The 13,906-nt window shown below is 45.2% G+C and overlaps 1 protein-coding gene across 3 annotated transcripts in view; it reads right to left on the reverse strand.

The window, feature by feature from the left end:
* The window catches only part of si:ch211-236l14.4 (SITS-binding protein), a 41,023-nt gene that overhangs the window by 11,139 nt on the left and 15,978 nt on the right, over nt 1-13,906 (reverse strand). For 2 of the 3 annotated variants that reach the window (XM_056598850.1, XM_056598849.1), the window contains 5 exons: nt 8,496-8,703; nt 7,881-8,031; nt 1,309-1,512; nt 437-699; nt 39-175 (listed from right to left, as the gene is read on the reverse strand). In XM_056598850.1, the coding sequence (XP_056454825.1) occupies nt 39-175; nt 437-699; nt 1,309-1,512; nt 7,881-8,031; nt 8,496-8,703 (963 nt within the window). The remainder of the gene's footprint in view (nt 1-38; nt 176-436; nt 700-1,308; nt 1,513-7,880; nt 8,032-8,495; nt 8,704-13,906) is intronic. The other variant, XM_056598851.1, reaches the window with a different exon arrangement.

Genomic DNA, 13,906 nt, shown 5'->3' on the forward strand with positions numbered 1-13,906 from the left:
ACGACCAGTAGGAGTTGTACAAGGAGACCCAGTATTACCTACTGCGTCCGGGAGAAGGAAGTTGTATCCGAGGAGCGTGTGGTGCAGCAGCGAGGGTATCAGGCCCCTCAGACCCAGGGGCCCCCACTCCGACTGCAGGGCGGGCATCCTCACAAACACAGGCTTGTGACTCGTCCTGCGAGGGAAGAATGGGGTAAGGCCCGGACATCATCCTCTCCTCCGTATCGCATGTTCATGTTTTTTGACAATCAATGTGGATTGACAAAAAAAAAAAAGAGAGGTAGATGATGAATGATAAATTATTACTTTACTTAGCAAAAAAGATGAGATCATATTTTTTTGACAATGAAAACCATCTATTCATAGTATAATAACAATAATGGCAGCGCATTGGTCTTTAAAACATGCTTTGTTCTTCTTGCGGCCCCTCACTCACCGGGTCCCAGCGGTCATGATGGCCGACTCTCCCATCCGGGCCGCGACGTCCGCCAAAAGGCCGATGTACCGCTCACCCCCCAGGGGCCGCAGGGGCCCTGGACCCTCGGGGGGGGCGGCCACGGCTCCCTCCAGCAGCACATACTCCATGGCCACGAGGTCTTGAAGGGCCCCCACTCTGTCCAGGAACCAGCCCACCCCTGCAGGGCTGGTGAGGTTGAGCTTCACACAGAAGTGCCCCCCCCACTGACTCAGCACTGGGACCTGGAGAAGAACAGAACCTCTCTGAAGCTCCATGGACTCATTAGATCACACTGGAACTTACTGCTCAATGTTATTGGGTTTAAATGCAAATGTTAGTGCTGGAGTTCCATGAGGGCAAGGCAGACTTAATTATAGACAAATACTATTGATAGAGAGAGAGAGAGAGAGAGAGAGAGAGAGAGAGAGAGAGAGAGAGAGAGAGAGAGAGAGAGAGAGAGAGAGAGAGAGAGAGAGAGAGAGAGAGATAGAAACTGATTGACTTGGTTCACTGGAGAAGGCGGGGCTACACACGGGGAGTAGCCCTCTTTAGAATTATTTGTACTTTCATCTGAGTGTAGGCTACAAACGCAATTAACTATTTACAAGTGCAAAAACGCCAACATAATCTTTATTTTGCGGACCACTTATTTTTTTCAAAGACGGGCATATTTGTCAGTTTAAAAACGTTTAGAGAGGCAGACAGACAGACAGACAGACAGACAGACAGACAGACAGACAGACAGACAGACAGACAGACAGACAGACAGACAGACAGACAGACAGACAGACAGACAGACAGACAGACAGACAGACAGACAGACAGACAGACAGACAGACAGATCTCCTCACCAGCTGTCCCTGGGGGCCAGAGGGCAGGCTGAGCCAGTACTGCTCTCCTCCGCCCCCTCTGGCCAGCGAGCTGTGGAACTGAGCGGTGTGGATGCTCTGAAAGGGGGTGAGGGTGATGGAAATGTTCAGAAGCTTGACCAGCCCCAGGTCCCTGGTCTGTCTCTTGGACAGCCCTCTCTTCCTGCCCGTGAGGTAGTCATGGTCCTGAGACAGAGAGGGGTCATGGTCAGCAGGCCGTGTTGGTGTGTCTGGTTGGTGTGTTAAGGCCCTGAGTTAATAGTGAATTCCACGGTTGAACTTCAAACACAGCGATTACCACAGAGTACAACAGAGTCATTTGTGTGCGGATCATTTTCGGATAATGCCTCAGTGGCGGTGAGACTGCGTTGCTGCTGACCAGTGTGTTTGAGGGGCCATGTGGGAACATTCTGCACACACTGCGCCGCTCCAAGCACAATGTGGCGCTGCCATTGAGTGCAAACCTGCAATATTATCGGTGCAAACAGCAGGTTATTCACTCATTGGTTTTACTAACCATTCAATGAGTGCTGCATGCAGCGTTCAGCTATTGAGCTTCTTAGCCTTTCTTATTCTTTCTTATTATGTATTGATATGTCCTTCTGGGTTATTGGCAATGGATATTTTGACCAGAAGGTCCCATGACATGCTATTTTATGTATTCTTTAATATAGGTATTAGTGGGCAACTAACACAGTATTCAAAGACGTTCCCGAAATTCAGCCGTGGTGCAGAGTTACAGCCACTCCGAGCCAGTCGCACATTGAGCTTCCCCCAAATGCGCAGTTTCGGTGGGCGTGTCAAGGAGGAGGGTGGGGGTGTGGCCCTGAGCAGCTTGCAGCCACGGACGGTACCATGCGCTCTGTTTACAGTGGATGTATCGCAATGGCGAGGCGCACACAGCCTTTAGCCGTGTTCTGTAAATATTCTACAACACACGGGAGTCCTGGAGCTCTATATCTAAATATTATCATATAGCATACACAGATATCTATATCATATAATATATATTATCACGGCCAAAAGCTGTGTGAGCCGATATTATGAATCTCAAACGACCGCGTTGGGTTCTCCGACGTTCCTGGTTCTTCAACGTCCACATCAATGTGAATACACACACTGTAACGCAAGTGTTTCTTGTCGGTTCTTTGACGTGTCTTGTATTTCCACAACGAGACTGTCGTGGGGGTTATCTGAGCCATGGTTGAGAAGGAATTGGGGGAAAGGAACTTTGGTTTGACTCGCTGAAGCACATGAACTGCGACATGCCGCGAGGCACCATCGCCCGGCAGCAGGCAGCGTGCGGTTCAGTCGACTTCAGGTTGATGTGAAAGTGGAAGAACCAGAGACGTCGCAGAACCCGACAAAGTCGTTTGTGATTCATAATATCGTCTGGAGGCGCACACAATATGTTATATGATATAGATATCTATGTATTATATGATATTATTTAGATATAGAGCTCCAGGACTGTAACGCAAGTGTTGTACACTTCCTTGTTATTTGGATAACCGTTCTGCTGTTGGTGTGATGGCGCATAACACGTCGGACTCTCGTCTCTGGTATTTCTACAACGAGACTCGTATTGGGGGTTATCTCAGCCAAGGTTGAGAATGAATTGGGGGGAAGGAACTTTGGCTTTGACTCCCTCAAGAACATGAACCACGACATGGAGGAGAAAGGGATTGTTGGCGGCGAATGTCTCCCGCTTGAGCCCCGCTGAGGGACCACCGCCGGAGGCGGAGGTGCCTAAGCGCTGCCCGGCAAAGATCCCTTTCTCCTCCTTGTCGTGGTTCATGTTCTTGAGGGAGTCAAAGCCAAAGTTCTTTCCCCCCAATTCATTCTCAACCTTGGCTGAGATAACCCCAATACGAGTCCGGGTTCTGCGACGTCTCTGGTTCTTCCACTTTCACATCAACCTGAAGTCGACTGAACCGCACGCTGCCTGCTGCCGGGCGATGGTGCCTCGCGGCATGTCGCAGTTCATGTACTTCAGCGAGTTAAACCAAAGTTCCTTTCCCCCAATTCCTTCTCAACCATGGCTCAGATAACCCCCACGACAGTCTCGTTGTGGAAATACAAGACACGTCAAAGAACCGACAAGAAACACTTGCGTTACAGTGTGTGTATTCACACACACACATGTGGCGCTCGCACGGTCGAGTCTCATTGGCGGGCCAACGTCTCTGGGCGGGCCAGGCAGAGTAAGGGGAGGAGCTGAGATTCCTGATGACGTCATGAATACAGACATTCCAAATCAGCGCGCTTGAGCCTCCGTTTTTTCAAAGGCGAGCAGAACAGCTAGTGCTCGTTTTACACCAAACGCAAGTTTTAGCCACTGGGGGACCATAGGCAGGCTCGGGGAACTCATATTTATGTTAGAAAACCTCACAAAGTGAGATTTTCATGTCATGGGACCTTTAAAACCATGAGTTGATTGTACACTTGTCAGGGGAAAGAACGTGCCACAGAGCAGTCTCTGTTGGGGCGTTCCAGACAGATTAGCAAGCATTCAGGTTGCAAATAGGAGATTTATTCTTACATAACATCTTAGGAACACAAGGTTAAACTATGGAGGGGGGGTCCATCCGGTTTAGTGGGGATAAACACGTTGTGCAATTTCAACATTTAAGACAATCACACACGCACATTGGAGCTTAACTTTATGTAATGGGATGTCTGAATGTGAGAGCACTAATTCTCCCAAGTCTTTCCACATTGAGACTAAACACTCTCTTAGTGTTGTGTGGCGGGTAGATAAAGAACGCTTGTGAAACTAAAAATAAGCAATAGACCGATAGCTTTGATTCCGTTCACACAACTGTGATGCTGCTCAACAACCCTGCTGCTCAGACCACCGTTAACTTTCCAAACAAAACCGCTGGACCACAGAGCTCCTGGGAACGAGGTGGAGCTACATCTGCTCGTCAATACAACAGCCTGGGACCCAGCGGTGTGCAGGAGAAAACAGATTCTGTTTCACCGTGACGCTGTCTTTTCTGTTGTGTTCTCCCCTCCTACTTAGCGGCAGGACACCTGGTGAGGAGGTCATGGGAACATGAGAGGTGAACTCTGGGAAACTCTGTAGTCCCGTACCTGTGATGAACTCAGCCTGGGAAAATAAGTGTATAGAGTATTTAACACTTTCGCAGTTCCTGTAAAATATTAATTCACAGCACAACACTATTGTTTATAACATTATATGTATGCACTTTTTGGTTAGATGCTAAAGTATAACTAAAGTTGTATCTAATATAATCCACATAAGGACTTCTTTGAGTCTGGTTTATGGTCTCATGGTGTGTAATAGGGTGGGGCAAGTCCCACACAAGTAGGGCAAGTCACAAACATTATCAGTGAAAAAGATTTAATGGTATAATAACAAATTCATTTAATGTACTCTCCACGGAAAACTACTGTATTGAATAATTTCAAAGAGTACATTATCAGATGGTCAATGGTGTCTTGGTTTAGCACTCCACCATTAAGGCTACATTATTTTCCTTCCTATTTGTATCTATTTTTGTATTATAGTGTGCTTTTAACGTATTCTGTTTAGTGTGGTGTAAGAGAAGCAACTTAGATTGCGTAATTAAAATACAGCAACAATTTCCATGGACACGTTTGGTAGAAAACAGCACTCAGTTAGCATTCAATGAAAACATTCTAGTTCAGAGAGCGTTTTGCGTCTCTGAATAATCAGGACACGATTGAATTGTGGATGTAAGGAACACATCCAGTACTGACACAACATGGAAACATTTGGACCACAATTGTTGACAATACTAAAGAAACTTTTTATTTTGAGGGCATTAACATTTTATATATGAGACAATTAATTTGCTTTGAAGCATCATTTAAATGTTTTAGGTGAGTTATGACTTTTTGCACATGAGCTATGGTGTGGTGCTGCACTATTATACCTAGAGCTTTGAGAATGTAAACTCATGAACTGAGCCAAAGCAAGTGAGAGAAACTCACTCAGTTTACTGTTGTCTCTATTGAACCCCCAGACCCAGGAACGCATGTGTTCTCCAAGTGAAAAACATGTTGTCCTCCTTGGTGACATTCCAGTGAACCTGTAATCCTTCCCTCTCCCCACTGTTCCCCTGGAGTAGACGTCCACAAGAACACTGCTTTCACCGGCCTTTCTGACCAGCAGCCTAATCCCCTCCTAACCAACAGTCCTAACGCCAGAGTACAGTACCACAGTTCAGGAAACACATCATCAGCTATAGATGAGGATAAAGGACAGACAGACAGACAGACAGACAGACAGACAGACAGACAGACAGACAGACAGACAGACAGACAGACAGACAGACAGACAGACAGACAGACAGACAGACAGACAGACAGATAGACAGATAGATAGATAGATAGATAGACAGATAGATAGATAGATAGATAGATAGATAGATAGATGTAGATAGATGTAGATAGATAGATAGTTTAATGGATAGATTTGGCTGCAACCATGGGCATCAATTCCGCTGGGGACGCATCCCCACTACTTTTCGTTAAGATTAATTTTGTACCCACCGCTTGTAAAAAATAAATAAAACTTGAGTTTAATTATTATGGATTATTACACGGCTCTTCTCAATGCTGTAGACTGCTCCATTCACTTGCATGGGCCTTCACAACATTGAACTGTCAATTATTTTCGTTTATTACACGGCTCTTCTCAATGCCGTGGAATAATCACATCCAGCATATTTGACCGCAGTCAAGGAAAGTGGATTTTTTGCCTCTGATTCACATCATCTGTATCACTCCGCATTTTGTCCGGTAACTTATCAACCCCAGCGTATTCGGTTGCTAATCGACATCAACGACTTTGGCGAACTATTTCTCTGCTGATCAACGTATGAATGTTAACAAATACATTGTAAAAAGACACACTGTGTGAAGTTATTTTTTCGTTTTGGCAAGTAGCCAATACTAATAATACCAATACTCTTTGGCTGGGATGCAATGATGAGGCATCAGACAATCAAGTCATTTTAGCCTGAATACATAGCTAAAAAGCACCAGAGCAGGTTGCTAGTACCATTGACAGTATCAGAACGATAACCTGTTGAACTAAATGTATATGATAGGCTACACCACGGGATGCATCTGCAGACCACTGCCACATTAATAAAGGTAAGACGTGATATTTATTGCTCAAGATTTGCTGGTGCTATGGCGAGGTCTTTTGTGTTTTTTGCACTCAAGTGCTTGGCACTGTCACGGTTGCTCTATGATTTGCTCCACAGGCATTGGTTCTTAGACAGGTAAGGGGCGTGGCGAGCGGAGCTGGGCACCGCAACGTGGCACACCTGGACCTCATCAACTAATCATACGCTCTTTCTTAAGCCTGGCGGGGACTTCTCGTCGGCACCAGATTATTCCGTCTCATTCGGTACTTTGGCTGACGAGTGTACATCGACCTTCGATACTCTGACCTGATTTTGTGATTCCTAAACGACGTGTTATCTTTTCGCCAGTAGCCAGTTCCTCGCCAGCGGATTACCACCGGACCACAGCATTCTCCGGTGCCTCCGCCAGCTACGCCTACCCGCTCCTGTCTTCGTCTTGCCCGCTGGATATCTTTTGAGTTCCTCTTTTTCGACAATAAACCGTGGATTGTCCGTACTGTCTCTGTCTCTGCATCCGGGGTCCAAACTAATCTTTCCGCTAACCGTAACAGGCTGTTTTAACTTGCAACTGATAGTCGGTGGATAGTCGGTCTCTTGTTGACAAAAAGTGACTTTTGGTTTTGCAAGCTGAGTTTTTAGGCTAGATTGGATGGAATGCGTGTTGTGAATTGAGAACAGCCAGTACATGATTTGATACAGCATTCAGCTGTGCAACAAACATATTTTTATTTTTCGATCTTGATGACCTTTGTAGTGCTGTGTGTAGCCACACGTTTGCTCCTTCTGAACTTAAACATGCCGTTAATTTCCTTTCATAGCTCCTCTTGTTTATGTTGGTAGCTTAGCCATGTCATGTCATGTTGTCAACATTGGATACATGGAGCAGAACATAGTGGGTCATATGTCTGATGCTTTTTGGAAACGTTTTCTTCATAAAAGGGGCCAGATAGATTTTGTATACATTTTATTCCTTAGTAATTAGCTACATGGGTATACCATCTATCAGAACTTTTCGTTACCTGCACTAAAGAGAAAAAAAAGAGTGCATCCTCATTGTACCCAGCACTTCTGAAAATGCACTTCGGAATGCGTCTCTGTCCCCAGCACATTCAAACCAAACTGATGCCCATGGTTGTAACGTTAATCATACACCTTGATGGTGTATGATACAATAAAGTCTATAGGAAATTAAATACGCAGCATCATCCTCATTCATTTTTTGCCATACTTTCTATGGCACACAAAGACACAGACAGAACTCATCATCAAGACGTTAGCCTTATCCTTTGAGGAGGACTCAAAGAACCAGAAGGTTCTCACAATGAAATCCTCCAATCTGGATCTCAAACTCATGAAGGCTGGATCCCAAACACAAATTGTGGAGGCTGGTTGATGCATGACGGAACATACCATGTCGGCGAGGAGGGTGGTGGAATGTTCGCTGAGGCTGATGACCCCCTCACTCAGATGGTGTCTCCTGAGGCGGTTTGAGAAGGTTCTCAGTTCCCTCTCCACCTTCACACCCGAGTCCACACTGGCTAGAAAATTCCAGAAAGGTAACCTAAAAAAAGATCAAATCTCTTTATTGATCTTGGTCTAATTAGGAAATTACTCATTACGCCAAACTCTGGATTATAGTAGGAAGAGCAATTAAAGGAACAAACATCCCGGAAAGAATAGAAGAAAAATAACTGCAAGGCATTACAATCTGAGGACAATTGCAGCTGCATTATAAAAATAAATAAAACATATACCAAAACATTTGCTTATGTACCAAAAATAATGCATGTAATGCAGTAAAATGTGAATATAGAAATTAGCAAGAAATATGCTTTTACATAATATTTAAATATCCATTAAAAGGCTCTTGGATTTATTTGTATTATTTATTTTGACCTGTTGCACATACACAAGATAAGGAGCCCTGCAATGGGATCAGATGCCTCTAAGTCACTACGTCGGGTCCATGGGTTCAAAAGAGCTGAATGTCATGTCCTTTCTATGTCAAGAGGCACGGAGACCCACCAGAGCGTTCTCATGTTCGGCAGCTCCCTGCTTTGCTGGGAGAGCTGTGAAGCTGCCTCCTGGTGGACGGCCTTGACATGGCGGGCCACACACACGCTGTACTGCAGAGGAAGGCGCTCCATGCCGGGCAGCGTCTGGAGGCAGAACTGCTGCCTGCTCTCCAGCCCCAGCTGGACCGGGATGTCTGGGGAGAGCAGCACGGCGACACCTTGGAGGACGTAAGGAAACAGATCCAGTCATGAAGTGGAGTGTGAATGTGGATTGGACGCTTTGGCTGCTCTCAGCCTTATTCATATCAGCTTTGGATAAAAACATCTTCATTTTGACAAATTAAACAAAACAAAATTATGAACCAGATTCATGTTTGTAGATTGTAGTTCAACAGGTTATGTCAAAGGTGCGTTAGTGTGTTTGCCAAGGTGTGCAAATTTGCAAAATCCTGTTAAATAAACTGTTCTGATACGCCCTATTCAAATTTTCTTTTTTTCTCTGAGTGAAAATTGAATGTTTAATTCTACTAATGAGCTGTAGCCAGGAGCTGGAACATCCAATTAGTGGCTGCACAGCGATGGAACAGTTAAGCATGTGCAACATCCAAGGCTGTATGAACAGAATCATAACTGGATAACCTATAAATAGACAGCAAGACAAGAGGAATCCCTTACACTGCCAAAGACCTCCAGAAAGATTAAGCCGGTGCTAGTTCTACAGAAGGAGGAATTGTCAACGTAAATATAACATAAGGCGCCCAAACATTTAAGGAATAAAGTATTGCTGCAGATCAAAATGTAGCAAGACAGTTTGACAAATAAGATGTTTTTGTGTGCAGTACAGTACCGAAACCACGGGTTTAGATAAGTCTGAATGAGTCCGCTACACAATTTATGGAAACTCGTAGCACCCATTTTGAAACGCTGTGACCTGAACAAGCCTGTGCTTTCGATCAGTTTACAGATGTTATATTTTCTTGTTCGACCGAGCAAACTCCAGAAAGTCCCAGTTTTTCCCTTCACTTTAAGAAAAAAGTGAGGCGCTATTGGCCTTAGGATGTGATTGGCGATGGCAGATGTCATTGATGTGACATAGCGTGAGAGTGTAAGCGAGAACGGAGCCGGCACAGAGGCAGAGTGTAGCCTGGGTCAGCGGTATCACCTGACAAGCTCCTCCAGAAGGAGCCTGAGGAGTATGTGGTTGGATGAGTTTACTGTCGCTCCACACCAGCGCTGGTGGAGTGTCTGTTTACCGAGAACTCTGAAAGATCTGGGGAGCACCAGGCAGTGCAAGGAAAGGGGCAGCACTGGAATACTAGGTCAAAGTCATTGCTTATTGTTTGCCCTCCGTAGAGGACGCACACGCACTCGCACACAAACACATGAACGCACACCACAGCACACACACATTAGCTACAGGGCACTTTAACAACATGCAACAAGCAAAAAACAACAACAATATAAAGACAAATAGTGAGGCGCAGTCAAAATGAAGCAACTGCTAAAACATAAAAAAAATACTCAAAAAAGTTAATTTAGTCTAACTTGATATATTAACTTGTATGTTCATGTAACTGAATACTAGTCTGTTTACATGAACATACAAGTTAAAAAAAATTATGTTCATACAAATCAATCAATCTCACAATCTATTACTGTGGTAAACAAAGCTGGGGGACAAAAAGCAGATGAATCGTCTTCAATAATATAATCTTCTTTAATGCTTCCAATGCCAACTGAGTCTGTGTCAACCCGAGCCCTGCACTACTAGCCTGAGTATCACGGACTGTTTGAGATTATGTGTAGCAGATAATTATGTTCACAGATGTAGCTGCCCTGAGAGGAATGCCAGCCCACTCTCAAGTTACCTCCTCCCATTCCTTACCCCCTTGCTGCCTTCCTCTCACCCCTTCCCAAGTCCCACCGTCTCCCAACGTCCCCTGCTACCCTTCAGCCCATGCTCGCTATACCTTCCCCTCTGCATGAACCTCTTCCATGCCATCTTGGCCACTGACCCCGTATAAAAAAACAAATACTTCATCTATAGACACCTGTCGACCTGGCCAAGTATATACTAGCGTAGCATGTCCTCGTAGAGCCTAGCCTTTTGACCCAATCAGTTATGACCACCTTAACAAGATCTCAGAGACGGAAAACCGATCCAGGGATCTCTCCTGGTTCGTGAGCCATATCCAGGCCAGACGGACTGCTCTCATTCCCAGTTTGGACAGTTTCAAGCTCCTCTGATGAGACACGATGAGGCAGAGACCAGCAGAATGCAGGACCAACAGTAATGCACTGAATCAGTCAGATTCAGAGTCAGGAAAATATCCTACATCCTGTAGCCGGAGAGGGTGTCCCCCATGGGTGTCCGACGGGGAGTTTGCGTGAAGGCATAATGTCAAACAGATAGCTGTGACACCTCTACTATCCCTTCTGAAGGTATTAAGTCACAACCTCTGGGTTTATTAAAAAATATATAAGCAGCTGTGAAATGTATCTTTTCAGATGTGAGGGCCTTGCTTGCTTTTGCTTGGCAAGTCCAGTCCCCTTCATGCAGAATGTAAAAGAAAAAAAAAAAAAAAAAAAAAAGTTGTCTTTTAGAAAAAACTTCTCCCAATAAAGTTTGGAAGAAGTTTTGGACACACAAGTTCTGATAAATAAAATGTATTTGGATTCTCAAGTCCAAAACCAAACTCTTAAACAAGACACGTGGATTTACTCTCTCTCTCTCTCTCTCTCTCTCTCTCTCTCTCTCTCTCTCTCTCTCTCTCTCTCTCTCTCTCTCTCTCTCTCTCTTTCTCTTTCTCTTTCTCTCAGACTGCTGATAGCCTCCAGACCCGTCCCAGAGTTCAAAGGTAAAGAGCCAGGCTGACTGAAGGATGGAGGGGGTGATACAAGCTCGGGCTGCATGCCATGTGACCGCAGTCCCCCCCCCTCTCCCTATTTTTTATAGCCATTTCCATGATGCTCTCATACCTACAGCCTTCACCAACAAAGTCATCAATTAAATCTTAAAATGTGTGATCTCCCATCTTCTACCAAGATACATTTCCTTTGCAAGGGAAACTTGCTCTCAAGCACATGCAACCAAGGGAAACGAATGACGGTTATCGGTGGATGCTGATGTAGTCCGTTTCCGATCAGTCAGATTAAAGGTCCCATAGCATGAGAATAAGACTTTATGAGGTTTTCTAACATTAATATGATTTCCCCTAGCCTGCCTATCATCCCCCAGTGGCGTTCGTTGTAAAACGAGCACTAGGTATCCTGCTCGCCTTTGAAAAAATGGAAGCTCAGGCGCGCTGAATTGGAATGTGGCCCCATATGTCGTCATAAGGGGCCAAGTCACCTCCCCTTGCTCTGCCTTGCCCGCCCAGAGAATTCGGCCCGCCAATGAGACAATGTTCTACGACCGTGCGAGCGCCACATGTGTGTGTGTGTGTGTGATTACACACACTAACGCAAGTGTTGTAAACTTCTTTGTTATTTGGATAACCGTTCTGCTGTTGGTGTTATGGAGTATAACACATTAGACTCTCGTCTCTGGTATTTCCACAACGAGACTCGTAGTGGGGCTTATCTCAGCCATGGTTGAGAAGGAATTGGGGGAAAGGAACTTTGGCTTTGACTCCCAGAAGAACATGAACCACGACATGGAGGAGAAAGGGATGGTTGCCCGCGATCGTCTCCCGCTTGAGCCCTGCTTCCCGCTGCCCACTGCGAGGGACCACGGCCTCGGAACTGCCCGCTGGCGGTGGTCCCTCGGCAGCAAGGCTCCGGCGGGAGACAATCGCTGGCAACAATCCCTTTCTCCTCCATGTCGTGGTTCAGTCTACTTCAGATTGATGTGGACGGGAAGAACCAGAGACGTCAGAGAACCCGACACTGTCGTTTGAGATTCATAATATCGTCTGGAGGCGCACACAGCTTTTGGCTGTTATAATATGTATTATATGATATAGGTATCTACGTATTATATGATATTATTTAGATATAGAGCTCCAGGAATTAACGCGAGTGTTTTACATTTCTTTGTTATTTGGATAACTGTTCTGCTGTTGGTGTTATGGCGCATAACACGTCGGACTCTCTGACGTCTCCGGTATTTACACAACGAGACTCCTAGTCCTACTCCTACTCCTATCTCAGCCATGGTTGCGAAGTAAATGGGGGAATGGAACTTTGACTTTGATTCCCTGAAATACATGAACCACAAAATGGAGAAGGGATTGTTGCTAGAGCCCGACCGATAAAAGATTTTTATAGCCAATACCGATACAAATATTTGGTGATTAAAAATCCGATATTCAGATATATCGGCCGATATGTATTTTAAAAAGAAATTCCAGTAACACGTTACAAAACATGAACAGATTTCCCTAAAATTGGTTAAATGTAGTTATTTATGAGTCCTCACTAAAATAATAAGGTATGTCAGTTTTACTTTATTTTTTAATTGTCACAACAGAAAAGTACGGAACCCATAAAGGGACATGGGGTATTTTTATTTTTATTAACGTTTCTTGTGAGCACGAGAAAGTATCTGGTGCTCACTCGAAAGTATCTTGTGAGAACGAGAAAGTAGGCCCATCTCGTACGCATATCACTGGCTGTGTGTGTGTGTGTGTGTGTGTGTGTGTGTGTGTGTGTGTGTGTGTGTGTGGGTGTGACATCAGTTAGCGGACTAGCGAGGAGAACGAGCACGAGGGAACACGTGCTCCAATAGTGCAAGATAAAAATAAAGCACATTCATTTGAAGGATTTTGCTTGTGTGTGATTTATCGCGGGCACAGGTCGGGTAATGGGCCAAATATTAACAGGTATCGGCGGGCGCGGATTTCATTTTGATATTTTAACGGGTGACGGGGCGGATCTGGTGCTGGACATTGTCAGCATCATGGACAGCATCGTTGCTCAGCTGATGTGGAAAACCATCTGACCTACCAGATCTATGGATATCCTACCATGCGACTGTATCCTACCATACATCTATACATACATTTAATTTTTTTTTTTTTTTTCCAATTGCCTAGGCTAGAGTCCTGCACGGGTCCACTGTTTGAGACCTGCCCCCGTCCGGACCCGTTAATATTTGGCCCGTTACCCGACCCGTGCCCGCGATAAATAACACACAAGCTAAAATCATTCAAATATATGTGCTTTATTTTTAACTCGCACTATTGGAGCAAGTATACCCTCTTGCGCTCCGCCTCCAACTATGAGATGGTTAGTGTTACACCTTTCCTGCTGTCGGCTCCCAGACCGTAGTCGAGGAGGACAGGGGAGACGTTCCCTCCAGGGCCGATGCTCTCTTGGGGGCAACAACCCATTTTGTCCGGTAGTGGGTCTGCTTACAGGTCGGAATATGGTTGGAATATGGTTGGAATGTAGCAGCCACCGATTCTTGATAGGCTGGGT

This window comes from Gadus chalcogrammus, chromosome 9, assembly GCF_026213295.1.
Source record: "Gadus chalcogrammus isolate NIFS_2021 chromosome 9, NIFS_Gcha_1.0, whole genome shotgun sequence".
Classification (NCBI taxonomy): Eukaryota; Metazoa; Chordata; class Actinopteri; order Gadiformes; family Gadidae; genus Gadus; species Gadus chalcogrammus.